Source organism: Gallinula chloropus, assembly GCF_964237585.1.
Source record: "Gallinula chloropus genome assembly, chromosome: 5".
NCBI classification, from domain to species: Eukaryota; Metazoa; Chordata; class Aves; order Gruiformes; family Rallidae; genus Gallinula; species Gallinula chloropus.
In genome coordinates, this window is record NC_140090.1 from 73,088,540 (window position 1) to 73,107,301 (window position 18,762).

At 47.2% G+C, this 18,762-nt stretch overlaps 1 protein-coding gene across 1 annotated transcript in view; it reads right to left on the bottom strand.

The window, feature by feature from the left end:
• Positions 1-18,762, bottom strand: part of AFAP1L2 (actin filament associated protein 1 like 2) — a gene marked incomplete at both ends in the record, with an annotated part of 67,989 nt that overhangs the window by 20,706 nt on the left and 28,521 nt on the right. Inside the window, 2 exons of the mRNA XM_084264643.1 lie at positions 4,120-4,194; positions 4,725-4,853. Of these exons, the coding sequence (XP_084120769.1) occupies positions 4,120-4,194; positions 4,725-4,853 (204 nt within the window). The remainder of the gene's footprint in view (positions 1-4,119; positions 4,195-4,724; positions 4,854-18,762) is intronic.

Sequence of the window (18,762 nt, forward strand, 5' to 3'; positions counted from 1 at the left end):
GCCTTTCCGGAAAACTGGAGCTACCATCCCCCTCACTCCCAGAGGGAACTGCAAAGGCTGCTGCCTTGCTGGGCTGCACAGCAGCTTATCGAAGCCAGCCAAGAACAGTGACCGAACTGCTGTTGAAGGAAGAGCTGCTCTTGAAGCAGCCCAGGCCAAACATGTGAAAGGGCATATGGCAGCAGAACCGCTCCAGGCAATCTGCGCCTGCCTCGGGAAAGTCACATTTTCCAAGCTGCCTAATGCAGTAGCTGGAGGGTACACTGGAGGCTCAGGAAGCTTGTGCTCAGTCCCTCTTCCTCCCTGCAGAACTCCTGGGTGGCCTCAAACAAGCTCCCGGATCCCACGACCTCCAAGACCAGTGCAGCAACGCTGAGGAACAAGTGGGAGCAAGGCACTGAAGGGATGAAAAATTAACGGCTTTGAAGGCATTACACTGTGCAGAGGGCAAGGCCCCTTTTACAGCACCTCTTGCCAAACACTTCGGGAGGATCCAGGCAAAGGTATTCAGATATTGCAAGCACAGTAAATTAAGAAGGAATCGGGCCCAAAATCTGCATCAAGTTGATGCTCCAACTCCCTCAGTCACCTGCTGATGTTCCAGCCACATTCCTCGGGCACACACAGAAGCTGCCAGGGCATCACACAGTGCCCAGCATCGGTTAGCACTGTGCTCAGAAGATGTGAGTAGGAACTTTGCTGCATCTTTCCAGGTTTTAAAAATAGCAGCCAGAAACCACAATACTCCATCACATCTGGGGCTTGGAAGGTGCAATGCCAGCTCTGCCCTGCCAGGCTGCAGCCAGCTCCTGGCCTGATGGTGCAAGAGCTCAGAACATATCTCTTGTGGCAAACTGCTCCCTTTGGTATTGGTCTCCTGGTTGTCAGCACTGGGTAACTTCAGCAAGTCAGAAGGACACAGAGACCTGTGGATCAACAGACATCAACTCCAAGCAGCTATCTGCACCTTGCAAGTAGGGCCACTGGATGTCTTGTAAAGGTCAAACAGAGTGAAGCAGGTGAGCCTGTGTCATCACAGTCTGATCACGGGGAGATCCACCTACCAAAATACTACATGATTATGCTGCCAGACTCATATATACAAGCTGCTATTGGAGACTGGCCTTTCCTGTAAAGTACTAAGGAGACAGTGCTCTCAGAGTGGACACCGTCCATCGATAGCAACTGCTGAGGCCATTGCTGCTTTTGGAAACACCAGAAATGTCCAAGATTTTCTAAAGCCCCAGTGGGCTACTACCCAATAGGGAATTATCTCCACACTCACAGCTGTCCAGACGGATAACTTTTAAGAGGCCTCTCTATCAGAGAGAAACAGACAGGCCAACTCGCATCCTCTTGCACCAGGCAGAACCTCCCATGCTCAGCTCCACGGAAGACAAATCATTGCAGTGGAGAAAACACTGCCAAACCCTTTGCAAGTGGTGGCCATCTGTTCTCCACTCTCCAGCTAACCTAGTAATCATCCCACTGAACCTAACCGTGCCAGGAAAATGCTGTTTGGCTTCTGTACCAGCAGTTCTTCCTCCTTCCCCCATCAACCTTGGAGCATGGGATGCAGACCACAGCCTTGGTCCGACCCTGCTGGAAACCTGCCCACCGCCATGGACACATGCCTGTGTATTCCAGCTGAGGAGCAGAGCAGGATGTGATAGAACTTTGATTTTCAGGCTCTGTGCAGGAAGAACCACCCCCTTAACATTCATCCTGACAAGACCCCTGGGAGATGCTATGGAGTTTTCTACTCTAACATTGCAGAGGGCAGTTATTGCTGTGCCCAGCATACAGGGACAAACATACATGTGGGGGTGGGAGGGAAGGAGTATTTTATCCTAGACAAGTATTAACACTTTCCAAGTGTCTCTTGATAAAGGTGCCTCTCTAAACTTGAAATTTGGAGAGAATTTAGAAGAGGGAAGGAAGAAGAAAATCAGCCAAAAATCTGCTAAAAAATTGCATCTACACTAATTGTTATTTATCTGTGCTCTCTGCTCTTTGTAAAAGTGACTGGTGTTTGGGTCAGGAGGACCATACTGTGCACCACCAGCAGCCCTATACTGTGTGTTGGTCCCACCTCCCAGACTTCTGCACCTCAAACTCTCTCTGCTGTCCCCCAGAATAAGATGACATCTTTCAAGGTCCCTTCCAACCCCTAACGTTCTGTGATTCTGTGACACTTGGCTCACTGAATTGTCCCATGGACTTGCAGGGTTGAGACTTGCTGCGTTTCTCAAGTAGAAGAGATCAAGTAAATGATGGTGCCTTCATCACTCGCTGCAGTGAATTCAATTACTATGCCATAAAAAGGCATCTGAAAAGCAGCACACTGTTCAGCTTGAATCCTTACTGATGGAATTGGAAGCAGTGAATGTAACATGATTTCTGCAGAAATAGCATGCTTTAAAGTTTGGGGGTGGAGAGGCTTTTGGAACTGCTGTGTTACCCCTTTGGAGAGCAGGTCACCCTGCACTGCTGGAGCACACTCCAGCACAGCTATGCTGATGGAGTCATCCCACAGGACATGAGAGGTCTTGCTGACCTCAGTCACAAAAGTGTGGTCACTTCCTCCCACTAAAGGATTTCTATGAAGCAAAGTGTGGCCGTGGAACCCCATGGGGTAAAAGGAGCTAAATAATCACCAGAGAATACATATCACACTCCTGAGCACCAGTGGGCCACTGGTAGAAGGGCCCCCTCCATCTGCTAAACCTGAAGCTGCAGGTCCCACTTCTGACCTCTCTGCACAGTTACAGAGGCAGGATCAGGGCTGTACACCCAGCTGCAGCTATGGCTAAGGTCCCATACATGTGTCTCACTGACTTCAGCATTTCCAAGTAACTCAGAAGTTTTATTTGGAATAGGGAGGTTGTTGAAAACAGAGAAAGAGAGAAGTGCCAGGTCCCCCAGGGAATGACTGAGTGGGCAGGCTCACAGCCTCGAATGGGAAAAATCTGAAATAAAAGAACCCACTCTAAAAATAAATTGTCTGAAATTTGCCCCCATGTTTCAGCATGGTGGATGAGTGGAAGTCTTGTTTCATTACCCAAATAAGAAACTTGTATGAAGAGATGCTTCTGTTGCTGCTCAGCTGCAGGGAGCTACTGTGAGGCTGTGCAATTGTGCTACGTATCTTCACAGCATCACCCAGAGAGCCCTGTTTGGAGGTCACACTGAGGCTGCACACGTAATGTGGGATGACATCCTGTCCTCAGGGGTATTTGAAGTTAACCTAAATTCAGCTGCAGGTGGTTTAAAAATTAAAAACAACAAAAAAACCCTACCACAAAACAATAAAACCAAGCCACACCGGAAATGGAGCTATCCCAACTATTGCAGGACCAGCCTGTCAACAGCAGGCTGCACCGACCTGTCCTTTCATCGATTTGGGTTGGAAACTGGTCAGCCTCTCACTATGTGTGCTTTAGGAGATGCATGTCAGCAATAATCTCACTCTATCAAAACCAGCCCTTGTGATGAACTTCAAAGAGCAAGGAGGGCTTTAGGAAATCATGTTCTTTCCCACATTACAAATTCAGAATCTGGGAAGTAGAGGTTGGAAATGAATTCTCTACCTAGGTTTAACTGCTTGGCTTGTGCACCCCAGCACTCTTGCATCCCCCAGGAGACGAAGGCGCTCTGCCTGCACAGATGGCAGGAGTGCAGGCTGCACCTGGGAACCCGCCTCGCAAGGCTGTGACAGCACAGACCCTCTGGGCTTGAGTACAGAGGAATGCGCTAGAGACGACAGACACTTTCAAGGTCTCCAAGAGGTGAAGTGACATGTTTCATGGCCAAAAGAAACATGAGGGCTTCCTTAAATATTTCAGGCACTAGAGCTGCAAGCAAGCCTTAGAAGGCAACATTTTTATCCCAAAATAACGCCCTCCACAGTGCTACTTCCAGGAATAACCTCGCGGTGTTGCCAAGGGCCACGATTTCCAAAGGAATGTAAGGAAAATGGCAGTCCTTCCACACCATGAACTGCCTTGACCCACAGAGCTGCCAGAGGCCACCACCACTCCCAGTAAAGCAAGGCTCTAACCACATGCGCCCACATCTGCCCATTAGACATGATGCAACCATTAATTTTCAGCTCCTTACCTTTGTCTTGTTTCTCCTGGTCACCCTGTTTATGGACGGTCACTTTGTTCATATAAATATACTCCTCATCGCCACCTGCAACCAAAGGGAAAAGCAAACTCTTTACCCTCCTGCTGCTTTCACATTTCTAAGCTCTTCCACAAAGATGGATGTTAAACAGTGTGTCTGATGAGGATATTTTGGGGAGAGCATATTGGGTCGAGGCAACGTGCAGAAAAAAACCCGAGTGATAATAAAAAGCAGAAAAATTAAATGCTTTATAGTCAGGAAATTCCATAAGTTAAAATTTCTCCTTAAACATTAACTTGGCCAAACAGTACATCCTGTGTATCTTACAAAGTGGATTAAATAAACTTAAGGTTTAATAAGGAAAACAGAAAGTATCAGGAATCTTGGGAATCCTTTGCTTGTGAAGCTCGACACATAACTATAGTAATTTTACATAAACAACTAGAGGTCAATGAAAAATAATCTCAGTTTTATTTTCTCTCTCTAATTTTCATGTCTCCCCCTTCCCACCAGCCTCCAAGAAAAAGTTCCTTCGAGACCCAGCAGCAGTTCCCACGAGAGCCCACCACCTCATCCTGTGTTTTCCTTGCCCGTACCGCTGGACTTGGTGTAGACCCGCAGAAGGTCGGAGAGGAAGCTCTTCTTCACAACGGCAGTGCTGCTCAAGTTCTCCTTGTCCAGTATCCTCAGAAAATCTTCAAGTTCTGTGAGCAGCTGCTCGAGAGCTACAACAGCAACAGGGACAACTGTTGGCAAACCGATCGGGTGGCATGTCAAAAGAGGACATACATTAATTCTGAATTTTCCAAGATCCTCTGCCTTTTCCTGCCCAGGAATAATTCACATTTAGTTTTCCAGCTTGAACCCTCCCTCTAGATTTGAAAAGAAAGTGGGTTCCCCAAACCAAAAAGACTACAACTTCCCTTAGGCCATTCGTACACCAGGAAAAGCCCATGAAAGTGTCTTTTCTTCATCCTACAGGACTTTTTGCTCAAGGGGGAACAAGCCTGGAGCAATTCTGAGCATTAGGACTGAAATTACACAACAGCAGCTAGCAAGATCTTGACACTTAAATTTTTATTCCTGAAAACATCATTCAAACCTCAACTAGATTTAGATCTATGAAAGACTCTGATTTCTGGTCCTTCTTTCCAAGCCTCCTCCTTATTTCTCTATTTGTAATGATTTGAAAACATTTATGTGTGTCTCCCAGAAGAAGACAACCCTCTGTAATAATTCACATTTCACTAATTCATAATTCAGTAACTTCTCAAGCCACCCTTGCTTGGGTAGCGACAGAGATTGTTGTACCACATGGAACTGAAGACCCAAGACTGAGCAGCATCTCTGAGACCCTCAGGAGAACCTGCCATATGCCAAAGCATCCCTGCATACAACCAGCAACTTGGTCACACCTCGTCCCAGCGTTGACGACTCAGCCGGGCTAATAGGTTTGTTTTCAGTCTGAGGAGATGCTACTCAGCTCTGCCACCAACAAATCACTTCCCTGACAGGGCTCAAGCTGAAGCAACAGGCATTTAATTGCTTGCTTTTGTTCACGCTGAAGTTTATCGTGGACTAATTAGCAGCAGTGGCAGGAACCCGTTCCAGGGAGGAAATAACAGGGTATTATGTGGAGAGAGGAAGCGCCGCACAAGAATGACGGTGTGAGGGGAAAGCAGGGAAAACCCAGCCAGGGCTGTTTCTCCCCTCTGGAGGCTCCTCTGCTACCCTGCTCCATCGCTGCCCGATGCTAAGGAGCTGCAGGGCAGACAGGCAGCAGAGCTTGGGGTTGCCCCTGCCAGGCTGTGCCTCCTCAGCACACCACCAAGGAACGTGGCATATGGACAATTTAGCTGGGGCAATGCTCCATTCCCTTTACTTACAGCATTTCCATGGTGTCTGTTCCCACGGTACCCCGTGAGTCACAGTTCACACCAAGGAACTAGGAAAGTGTTACTATTTTAGTTTCATAATGCAAAGCATCCAAGGCTTACCTAGTGCTACCACCTCCAAGGTCACAAAGAACACTTGAATAAGAGCAGGAGAGAGCCATCACCTTCTTACTCCCCCCTCTTTGGCCACCAGGTCACCCTTCTTTGGGTGAATACATGTTAGAAGGTTGGTAAATAAAGTATAAATCAAACTGTAAAGGTTTATCTTGCTAGCCATTACTTGAAAAACATACTACTGCTCTCAAAGTGTGTTAATCTTCACTAGCATGACTGTAAAACAGTCTAATGACTCCGAACAATCAATAATGGCTCTGGAGGAACCTGCCAACTGGTAGTTCTTCACACTTCATTTTATACTCTCTACAATCAGTTAATTCTCCTACAATCTGGTTTAGGACCAGCAGGGAATAGAAATTGCACCATGCTGTGTTACCTGGATGTTTTAGCTAGCTTCTGTTTTGCCCAGCTGTAACCACCACAACACTGAGAAAGCAAGAGCCACTTCAAGAAACAACAGCCTTTTTTTCATAAGCTTCAGGGAACAGGTACTGTTTGTTGAAAACAGTATTAGATGCCACTGATACTATTAAACAATGAACTGTGAGCATTTGGTATCAAACACACTCATAACTGGGTTCTCTAAGGCTTCTGAGCTTAAGGAAACTCCCCTGGGATCAATCACAGCCTTGCTCTACTCTCTCTACTTCAGCAGCCTACTTCAGCAGATTTACACTGAGGTCAGCTCCTGCTAGTGAGGTCTGGTGGACAGGACATTTGTGTGTCTGGGATGGTATCAGAAGAAACAGCACAAAAAATACCTAACCTTAATTTGAAGCTTCAGAAGTGGGTCCACTCCCAACAACTGCCCCTGTGGATATCACGAAACTGGGTTTGCAGGGAAGGGGCTATAATAATTCCCATTCCCTTCTCCACCCTCACAAGTGCAGAGAAAGACTTTATTCTTCTCCCAGGCATCCACAGCTAGCACACACAGAGGGACGAGCACTCATGAATAGTGCAGCCCATACAGTAGGTTACATTTTCCAGCCCACCAAAGCTGCATTCAGGCTTCTAGTGACTCAAAGCAACTCATTTAGGATGTGATCCTGGGGCCACAGAGGTCAGTGGAAAGACTCTGTCAGACTTCAATGGATTCAGACTTCAGGGACTCAAAAGAGATTAATATTGCTCTTCTTCAGCAAGAAGCAGCATATAAACCATCTGCTTCCGTGCAAGTACCTCTTTGATCTCAGTTGGAAATTCCCAATCCAAACCTGATACCTGCAAAAACAAACTGTTATTGAAATGAATGGGACCATTCATTCTCTCATATGAGAAGGAGAACAAGCTAATACTTATCAGTGATAATGTGAGAAGAATGAATATGATGAGGGTCTGGCAGATCCTCTGTGCTAGCATCGCAGCAGGTCCACAGGACTAAAACCAGTTGAGAACCCATGTACATCAAAACATCTCAGGATTCTGAATGCTAGAAACCACTGCTTGATCTCAGCTAAAGACCTATTATCCTGTGGTGGTGATGTACTGAACATGGTCATGGCAAAACCAGGTTGGTGGTTATCCAAAGCATCCTGAAACAAATTGGGTCTCCCTCCAACCTGCATTGTTTTGCTCTCCTTATCTTAGCAGTTTAGAAGTGAGAGCACATAAAGAGATGACTCCTGGAGCAAGGCTTGTTCTGCAGGGCAATAGCTGCAGATGCAAGAAATGCATTTGCAACATCAAATGGCTGAGAGCAGCAGAGAGATCAGAAGCAGTCAAAAGCCCAAGAAACAACACAGTGCAATTCATAGAAATGCTTTTGAGAAACCTCCTTCCACAGGTGCATTGCTCTTCTCAGCTCTTGTAACACTGTTCTGTGAACCCCCAAGTACAACATGACTCAAGTAACCTTCCTGGCACCATCTCAAATAAATACCTCCATAGCACTTGCAAAAATTCAGCCTACTTCATGGAAAACAGGAGATGACCTCTATAGTTAAGACTGGCCCAGAAGAATTAAGAGACTTAGCCAAGGTCACTGTGAATACCTCTACTGAATCCAGCTCTCTCAAGCCCTAAGATATGACCTACTCCATCTCCTTACAAAGCATGGCCCCAGATACAGGGTACCATTAGATATCACAGGATAGCTGATATCATAGTGCTCTCCTTCATGGCCACAGGCATCAGTCACTGGGTAAAGCTCATAAGGATCTCACAATGCACAATGAAGAGAGGTGTAGGAGGATCACAGGTAATGGAAAACTTGACTGATTTGCCCCTGTGGTGAATGCATGGTCATCACTGACAGGACTGAACTTTAATGCATATAGAAATACCACGTCTTTACTGATGTAGTAAGGACTTAAAGGGTGGGGGTTACAACCAGAACTACCAGCTCCTCTTTCACGCACTTAACTGGATGATGAGAGATGTTCTCCCTCATTTTACTCCAAGACAACGCAACCCTTTTTACAGACCCTCCTGGGCAGCCCTCTGACCACAGCAGATTCTCTGTTTGAAGGTTGCAGCTTCGGCTGCAGAAATAAGCACAGAATTGCTTGAAGCACAACCTATCTGTTTCAATGGCAATTCAGTGGCGGTAGGACAGCACTGAAAAGGGCTTCTTTTGGCAAGAGTCTATGGGCTTTCTTTGCAGACAGAGCCTCTTGCATCGCAGCAGTGTCTATCCTAGTTCATGTGAAGCTAGAGCCAAAAACGAAGCAGCTTGCAAAGCCCCCATTGAGGAAGCACATTCCTTGCAAAAGAGCTGCCAATTTTGCCTGACACCAAGGTCACCGAAAGGTAAATGACCAGTAAACTAGATTATGAGAGCCATTCCTACCAATAACCACTGATCTTTGTCATCGTGCTACAATAACAACCTATGTCTACATCTAATTACTTCATGTCTTGGCCTTATGAGGAAATGGAAAGACAGGCTCAGAATGAACTTTCATTCAAGTGTTTTAGTAACCACTGGGCAGGATTATATTAGACCATTTAATCTAAATTCAATTATTTATTTTACCAAGGTAGTGGGGCCCCAGCCACCAGACAAAGAACTGTAATAAGATACATAGTAAAAGATAAACTCTTTCCTCTACAGAGATGAGAGGTGAAAGATAAGGAGTACCATTCACTAGCAGGAAACTAGAGAGATAGCTACGCTAGCAGGGACATAGAGAGATTAAGTGATTTGTCCAAGGATACAGGCATATTCTCCAGCAGATAAGGAATATAACCTAGCTTTCCTGGGCCCCAGCTGGCAGATCTCACTCAAAAACCACCCCTCCTTGGATCCTGAGGTGCTGGGAGATTCCCCACCCTTCTGCTGAAAGCAGGATCTGGGTTTGGTACTTTCAGCTTCACCCTTCCTTGAAGGGGCTGAGCTAACCTGCTGGCAAACAGCAAGGATTCACACACAGGGCAAATACCTGCAGCCTGTGGCGTGCCGAGCTCTGCACTTCAAAAAAAACCTTGGAAAGCCCAGTGATCCCAAAACTGATACCAACAACATGATTCATGCAAGCATCAGGCTGCAGGAGCAGAGGGGCTGCCGAGGGGCAGTGCACGGTACCCACACAAGCCCGACCTGCCTCCTCCGTGCACTACTTTCGGCCCCCATTTCCCGCTGACCAGGCCTGGCTGGCAGCACTGGGGTTCCCCAGGGGCTGCTCTGGCAGAAAGCGGCTCCTTTCTTGCCCTGGTTCCTTTTTTCCTTCGCTGCATAAAATCAATAGGGCAGCTGAGCGCGCAGCGAGGACAGGCGGGTACAGAGACAGCATTCAGGCTGCTGAATAGCGAGTGCTGTCAGCGGAGCAGGAGGACCCCATCCAGGCCTCCTTGGCTCATTTGGAGTAACAGTCAGCCTTTGCAAGAAGGAAAAGTCACCCACGATGACAGCTAGAGAAGGCCATTCTCCCCAGCTGTGAGGAAAGGCAGATGTGTGGATGGTGACAGCTGTAACAGCTGGATGACCCCCATGCAGGGCTGCCCTCCAAAACAGCAAAGCGGATCCTTCCTCAGGCAAACCAACCTCCCTCGTTATGGCAGCTTTAGGGTCTGGCAGAAAAGCAGGAAAGGAAAGGGCAGAGCAACACTCCAGCACTTCGCTGGGGTCATCACTCCTCTGCCCTCCTCCAGGTGCCCTTGGCCTTGGCACAGGTGGGCAACCGAATGCAAGGAAGGACACATGGCAAATGGCTCTCCCACACACAGCACCGTGAAGAAGTGACATGTCTGCTGAACCCCAGAAGGCTGTTCATTCTAAAAGCATCCTGAAAGCATGCTGAAATCCCACCAGCATTCACCCAGGTGGGGTGAAAAAACAGACAAGTAGGGACTAGAGTTTCACAGCTTGGTTTTAATCATCAGAAACCAGGCTCTGCCTCCCACAGGGCACCTGCAACAACTGCCCAGCCTTCCTTCTAGTTTTACATGGGAAAAGAATCATCAGCCCATCCCATTGCTGGCTGGTTGAAACGCCTCCATTCTTTCACAGGCAAACAATTATAAGTATATAAATATTTGTGGAAAAAACAAATCTCCCCACAGCAAAATGAGAAGTGCTATGTTTATCAAAGGAATGCAAAACAGAAGAAAAACCCCAACAAAACAACCCACCATCAACTTTCTTATTGGAGAATCACTGTAGATTAAACAAAATGAAAAGACAAAATTCACAAACCTGAGAAAAGCTAAAATTCCTCAAAATAAGAAAGCTGTAAAATTAGGGAAACTATGATAGGAGTTCTCTATTAAGCCAGACAAATGTCAGACAGTTATGACCACAGTCACAAAAGCTGTCTGATTTTCAGATATAATGAGTGCTCACAAGGAAGAAAAAGAAAAAAAAAAAAACCACCCAGACTGCTCCTATTGATGTACCTAAAATCCAGTACTGCCTGGCTTCACACTCACGTTGGGAGCATTAGTCTCCTCTTTGTTGCAAAGCATGAATCATGGAAGGAGAGAGGCAAACAATGTGTATCGCTGGTTGTGGGCTGTGAACTGTGCAGATGAACCCAAGCAGCTCTGCGTGGGCTGCTCTGGAAGTCTGAACAAGGCTCAGATTGAGAAGCAGCAGCTCTAACCTAGGAACTCTGAACTTTAACAAAACGACAGCAGAAAGTGCACACAAAGCTTTTTTTCAGTTAGCTGAGCAAACAACAGGCTTCTCTTCCCTCCGCTGGAAGGTGGGAAACAGCATCCAAGAAAAAATAAGGGAAAAAAAGGAAGAAAGCAGAGAAGCAAAACATGAAAATTACTGTGACTTAAGGAGGTTTTACTGACCAGTCTTGTATTTTAGTGCCACATTGCTTTATGATATGCCATAGAGGGTATATGCATGAAAGTTCAGGAGCTACACAGTGATGTCTTTGCAAAGGGTCTCAGTCTTTCCATGACAGCTCAGTTGGTGAGTCACTGGAGGTCTCACGCTGGCAAACAGACTTACTGGACGACATCTGAAAGATGCCAGCATCTCTTCTCTTTGTGGCACGCCACATTAGCAGAGTGCCCATCAGACTCAGGAGATCCCCAAAGCTTTACTAAGTTACAGGCTGCAGGTCAGCACCCAGGTGCTTAGCGATGCAGGCAGCAACAGCAAATGGGAACATATCAGGAAGTGCCATGGAAAACTATCCTGGGGTCTGGGGTTGATGGGACTGTCACGGTGAGAAGTGCTGCATCCTCAGCGTGGGGGGAACCAGGTCCCACATCGTTTGTGTGACACTCAGAGTTGAGCCAGGGAAAAACACCAGGGAAGCAACTACAGAAACATCAGCGCAGTAGCCAAGAGGGTAAGGACAGACCAAACCAAATCAAGATAGGTGCTCAGGGCAGGATTTTAAAGAGGGCTGATATCCCCAAAAGCAAGCCCTTAGAGGGCTCTCTTCCCAGCGGGGAGGAAACCAATCTCCACAACTCTTACAAAGCAGAAACCATATTTGCTGCCAAGCCTCAGAGATGAATCCCACAGCATTGTGGCAGACACATTTCCTCTAAAGCTGCCACCATTGATCCCCTTCTCCCCCCACAGTCCTTTCTGCTGTTTCCCCCCCCCCTTATTCCTTCAGTTTTCTTCTAAGCTTGGGGTTTTTTTTAAGTCTTGTGAGGTTTTGCTCTCCTCTCCATCCTTTGATCCTTAGAAGACTCCACACAGCTGACCTTACTGGTAAGGTTGGTGACCACCTAACTTGCAACTTAAAGGACATCCGCTGTTTGCTATCTAATGTAATGCATAGCTATATCCAGGAAGGGGCTACCAAGAAGTGTTTGATCAAACAGAACAGCTGTTTTCAAGAAAAAGCAGCATGCAAACAGCTCAACCATGTGATGAAAACATGTGGGGCTCCACTGCTTGAATGCAGCATTGGTAAGCATCCTGCAGCTGATGAGCCCAGCCTTGTTCACCTCTGCCTTAACATGGTCTTTGCTCCATGAAGGTGGCAACATGTGCTCCTGTGCCTCAGCTCAGGTCCTGGCCAACACTCCTGGGCTAAAATGCTGCGGCAGACATTGCATCACCCTTGCTCATCGCTGCATGGCTACATCCCTCCCTGCATTACAGAAAAGCAGGAGAACAGTGAGCACTCTGCTGTCCGCTGCAGCCTGTGGCCATGGGACCCCTCTTTCCCATGGAAAAAGGAAGCCTGGGATACCACGATCCCAAAACAGTGACTGGGAAAATGCAAGGTCCTAACGAGATTAACTATCACAATGATGCTGACTGACAGCCCTGGAACAACACCCTGCAGTTCGTACCACTTCAATACAAATAAAGGAGGTTAACTGCCAAAAATGTTTGGAGATGGATTTCTCTCTCGCAGGCAAGACACAAATTGAAGGAAGCTGCCAGATACACAGAGGGTTGTGTTGGGGGTTTTGTTGTGTTTTTTTTAAAGAGAGGACATGCACACACACATACACACGCACACACCCTCAGAAGGCCTCAAATCAAAGCATTTTCCCACCATTCTCTGTTGATTTAATGGCATCATTTCTCCAATGAACAATAGAAACATAACAGAAGGGGAAAGCAGTTACATTTGAGAAAGCAATAGCAAGATTTCTGGGGTCAGAGAGAGACACACAGCCCTGGAGTCCCCAGTCTCCCTTGCTGTTTCCTCTGCAGCAGAAGCTCTTTGAGCCACACCAGCCACAGCAGTGTTTCTAGAGCTGAGAAGCAGAGCGACTACACAAGGCCTTTGCACTAGTGCAGGGGGAAAAAAGGTTTTAAAAGTATCCTGAAGTATATCAGAGTAGGCTGGCCAAGCCTACAGCAACGTCATAATTCACTGTTAGATTGCTTTCTGAATAATCTTGCTCAATCCCTTGTCCAAACATTGCATAGATTGCTTTCTGAATAATCTTGCTCAATCCCTTGTCCAAACATTGCATGCAGTGCTCAGCCATCCTCTTTGGGGTAACCTGGGAGCCCAGACGCCAGGAGGGAGCATGCAGCTGGGGCATGAAGCAGTGGTGATGTAGCAGTATGTAAACCAGAGATTTGCTCTGGGATCCCCATCAGCAGACAAGTTTGTTCAAAAAAATCCTCAAAAGACACCCAAAAATCCCACCCAAACAGGAGGAAACAAAACCCACACAAACAACAAAAAAAAACCAAACCAAACAACACTCCCCCTCAATCTATTGACATTGCCAAGGACCAAACCTTCACTCCCTTCCTAACAACAGGACTCAAAGCAAACGAACATTCACTAAACTGAAGTTTAGGGTTAAGAGGTGTGGAAAGGGAAGGTTTAAGAATGCCTAGGCAGCACTTCAGAGGTCAAATTACAACCCCCTTCCTGCCATGACTCACCACTGCTCCAGAGCATCTCCCACAGTCTCCATCTCTCTCCAAGGGAGGCCAAAGCTCCCACCCACACTCCCACAGCACAGGGAGGGCATGGATGCCAGAAGTTGACCTAAGGACAGGTCATATTCAAGAGATGAATCCTTATTGCTCTCCCACACCTCCAACATGACATTTCACTAAAGTCAGGGTGGAAGAGCTGCCTCCCAGGAGCAGGCAGCTCCCCTGTTTGCTGTGGATTGCCAAGGCAGCTGGGCACTGCACCAGCCCTTGGAGACATACATGCCCTCTGGGGAAACACCAATGTTGTCCTAGTGCTGCTCCAGAGAAACACAGGCTCTGCCCTGCTTCACACCCCAAACATCACTTTTGTCCCTCAACAGGTTTTCAAATGCAGTTCAAATTTTTGGTGCTGTTTGGCATCTGTGTCATTAATCCCAAGTATGTTTTCTTAATAGAGCCTCTTTGTCCAATAGTCATGAAAACTATCTGCTGACTTGGGGAAAAAAAGTGTCACTCATGGGGAAGAGCCTCAGAAGGGAGTCTCTCCCAGGTCATCCAATTTATGCAATAGATGCAAACACAGGCCCCATTCACTGAGTGAAAGAAACGTGTCTTGCTAAAACAGAGGTGACAATACTTGGGGGCAAAATGACCACTTCCACTTCTCATAAGCCAGGAGCATGCTGAGATGAGTGGCAGTAATATGGAAACCAGCACAGAACTGGTGAAGATAAATGGTCAGGGTGCCAGTGCCATGGAGACTGATGGAGCTGCATGTCTCTGCACAAGGAGATAAACTGTGAAGTCCTGTTTGTGTCTCTATGGATCTGGGACACACATGGTGTGATGGTCAGACTCACTGAGCAGGGATCAGAGAAACAGCTTCTACAGTGACCTACCTACTGGATGGCTCTTGGTTGAACTCACAGTGATGGACCTGTGCCATTGCCCACGGCTACTGTGCTGCATGGTGGGGGGGGGGGAGAGTGGGGTGGATCTCTTACAGGCTGTGTCAGAGGCAAGCACCAACAGAGCTGTCCAGACAGAAATAAACCTTGTTTTACCATCAGGATCACAGGAGAGGCCACCATCTGAACCTTGGGTTGAATGTCATCACCAAGAAGCTGCAAGACAAACTCAGGTGGGACAGGTGGGAAAGAGGCAGCTCAGGACCAGACAACCATATCCCATCTCCACAGGGCCCCACGGGAGCCCAGGGGGGCTGAGGCAGCGGCGAACCAGGACAAAGACTGGGGTTTCTTTTTTTCCAACTGGAAAAATTCTCCCTCTCTGTTCTGGCTGTGAGGCATGGGAAATGAAAGACAGCTCTCAAACCAGCAAAACAACCATTTACCGGATAAAAAAGATTTTCTTACTTTGTCTGTCTTGCACTTTGTTTACATGAATGAGAGCCAGTTACCCAGACTGGGAACAATACTCTGAATTAAATCTCTGAAACCCATTGCATAAATATGCCGAAGGTATCGCTAATCCTATCACAGATTTAAGAGTTAGATCATTATTTCCCTTTACCATTTCAGCAGAAAATCTGTGACAAGAAACTGCTGATGAATGTGTTCGAGTCCTTCCAGCAAATTCAGCTTCCTTGGAGCTTTTCTAAACTCAGGTTTGACTCTTTCATCTCCTCCTTCAAAGACTTGGGAGGCATCCTTGCAGCTACAATTTACTCAGCCTGGCTTTTCTCAGTACCATGTGCTAACAAACCCTTCGTCATCTTCAGTAAGTGAGCATCCCTTCCTTCACACCCGGTTTATTCAGGTTTGGGATCAGCAGCTGGTGCCTGGCTCCCTGTGGTTGCAGCAGGCCACACTGTCCTTTCCCCAAAACCACACTGCTGTTGTTTCCACCCAGAAGGTGAACTAAGCATCGGCACTAATAAATGAATGGCTTTTAATGAAAGTAATAACTTGAAGGGACTCTACTTACTGCTACGTGCAGCCTGGCTAGTCCATGGCTCTGCCTCCAGCGCTGGAAGCAATTCAGCTGAGGACATGATCAGCATCTTGCAAGTGGGCACTGCCCTTGAGACAGTTTTCCAGCACTGATGCACCCTCACAACTGCTGCCTGGTCAGGAACAGCCAGCCCCAGCCAACCCAGCAGCCTTCCAGTTTTGCAGAAAGGGACCAAAACCCACTGTTTGACTTACCAGTGGCCCAGAGAAAAAGAGGAGGCAGAGGCATTGCCTTGCCTACCTGTTTAGGAAGTGGCACATCCTGGATATTTCTTTGGGGGGGGGATCGCAGGCTGCCACTGCAAATGTCTCCTCAACCTTCTGACTTCCCTTCCACCAATTCTGTGCTTAAGCTCCAGCCCCAAACGCAAAGCTGAGGCAGCCAGGGAGGACGAAGCCAAAAAGCCTTTCAGACTTCTTGGGTTAGGAGAAACACAAGGATTGTTTCTGTCATGATTTGTTGCAGTTTTATTTGTTTTATTGTTATCTGCTTGCCCAGGCTTTCCAAGAAGCAGACAGGCAGGTGATGGAAAGATGAATGACTAGGAAAACACTCCCCACTTTAAAGGGTAGGCATATTTTGTTACAGAATTCACTGAAAACCATAAAAAACGTGGTTTTTTTCTTGAAATAAAATAAAATTAATTTTTATTTCATACATTTGTTTCATGGAAGAAAAAAAAATAGAAAAGAGGGCAAGAGGAGGCTGGATCCCTGGAGACAGGGCAGTTGCCCTCTCACCCTTACCTCTGTGGTAGGGAAGTGGATTTAGATTCCACCCCAGGCTGAAGGGATTTGAATTTGCCTTCTCTAGAGGTGACTCCACGTATGTTCCTACAGAGGGAAAGGAGCATGGCCCCTTCCACCCATAGCTGCTCAAACAGCAACTGGGATGTAACCACCAGGTATCTCTCTGATCCACTGAAATGCTTCTACTCACCATTGTGCCTAGTCCTTCATCACTTGACTTTAGTTAAAAAGAAAACCAAACATAACCTCCCAAACCAAGATTTCCATCAGGCAGTCATCCCAGGGCAGTCACTTCTCTCACACTTGCACTAATAGGAGCTTCCAGCCTACCCACAGTTGGTGCCTCCTGACACCCACCTGCATGAAAAACTACCCAAGGAAATAAGGTGCTGGGGCTGGCAACCCAATGGAAAGGGTAGGGATCAGCAACCATCTCCATCTCAGACTTCAGAGAGGTCATCTGGTGCAGCTGCTGGATAAGCTGCTGAACAGGTCACACACTGTACAAAACGCAGACCAAAAACCACAGGCACAAGAGTTGCCAAGCTCCCAAGGGCTTCTTGAGCCATGAAACTCCTCAGCTCCCCCACAGCATTCAAGAAACATACAATCTGAATTCCCTCTCCATTCTGAGTCACATCTGTGTGAAATTTCCATGTGGGACATGATAACTTAATGCTCCTACAAATACCCCCTCCTGAGGGCAAGGAAAGTGCAGGAAACTGTTCCAGAGATAAAGCAGCAGAAGACAAGTGAAATCCCAGGTACAGACCAACAAACCTCTCTAAGGACCAGTGAGTCTACCCCAGTAGGTGTGGGGAGATGTAGTGAGGGATAAAGGAGGGACAGAGGAAGGTCATTCAGGGAAGTTATGTGTGCCAGCTTATATCCCTCAATGCTGCAGCATCTCCATCTTGTTCTGAGCAGGGTGGCATGCTCACACAACGTGGCACCATGCAGAGACCACTCTCTGATCCTGGAAACAGTGTCTTGGGACAGCAGGGTGCTCACAGGCTTTACCTCTCTGCTAGTTCAGGTATCTCCAGGCCAAACTGCAGACTCACCTTTTGCAACACTCGCTAAACTGGCCCTGCAAAGCCAGGAGAGGCTACTGTGCAGTTGAAAGCTTCAGAGATTTTTCAGAAGCACGTTTTCTTCAGTATTCACCCTTCATCACAGGCAGTGTCAAGGTCAAAGCACAGAACTTCAGCAATGGAACCACTACTCTGAGCCTGGGTGAAGGTGCACACCCAGCACCGACTGATGCTCGGGCTTCACCAAGCCATGTTTTTCTCCTAACACACCTCAGGGCACCTACACCTCTGCTGCCCACCTCAGACACCTCACTTCCCAGATCTTCTGCCCTACTTTAGGTGGCTGCAGGAACTCGCTCTCCTGGCTGACACAAGGCACTCTACCTTTCTTTCCTGTGTGAGTCAGCAGCCAGCAACAGGAGAGCCGTTCTTTGCAACTGAAAAGGAATTAAGTGATTCTGAAGCAGGGGAGTGTTTTTTGGACTAGTTAACTGGCTGACAGCAGGAGCGCTTCAGAAAAGGCTCCATTATGAGAAGCAAACTTCAAAAGGAGAAGTGACAAGGCCAGAGTGTGGTGCCTGAGGAAGTCATTAGAATTTAAAAGGGACACAGATTGGACAAGTACACCAGGCTAAGAAAAATGAACTGCTGCCAAAAACGTTCCTTTAGCTTTCCCAGTGCTCCCCATCCTGTATTAGAAATACATTTTCATGAATATCTGTGCCTCAAAACACTTTTACAGTGTAAAATGCAAATGCTGGAAACACAAGGAAGATGCCACTGTCAAAAATTGGATGCCTCCTGCTCCCATGTCTCTTTCCAGCTTATTAATAGACATCTTGCTCTCATCATTCCCCAACAGGAAGGTTTCTGCAAGCCCCACAGAGGTAAGTCATCTCTTAGAGGTCTGGTTTTGTTTTGTATCTGGCACTGCTTATTGTCCTTCATCACAGGGTTTTTTTCTGAAGCAAAGTCTTCAAAGGCTTCCAGGGTCTGTGAGCACTGATGCTTACTTACTCTGCAGTGAATGACCTGCCAGGTTAGGAGCACTCCTCCAGCTGGAGAGGTGTGATGCTAAATTTCTGCTGCTTTGA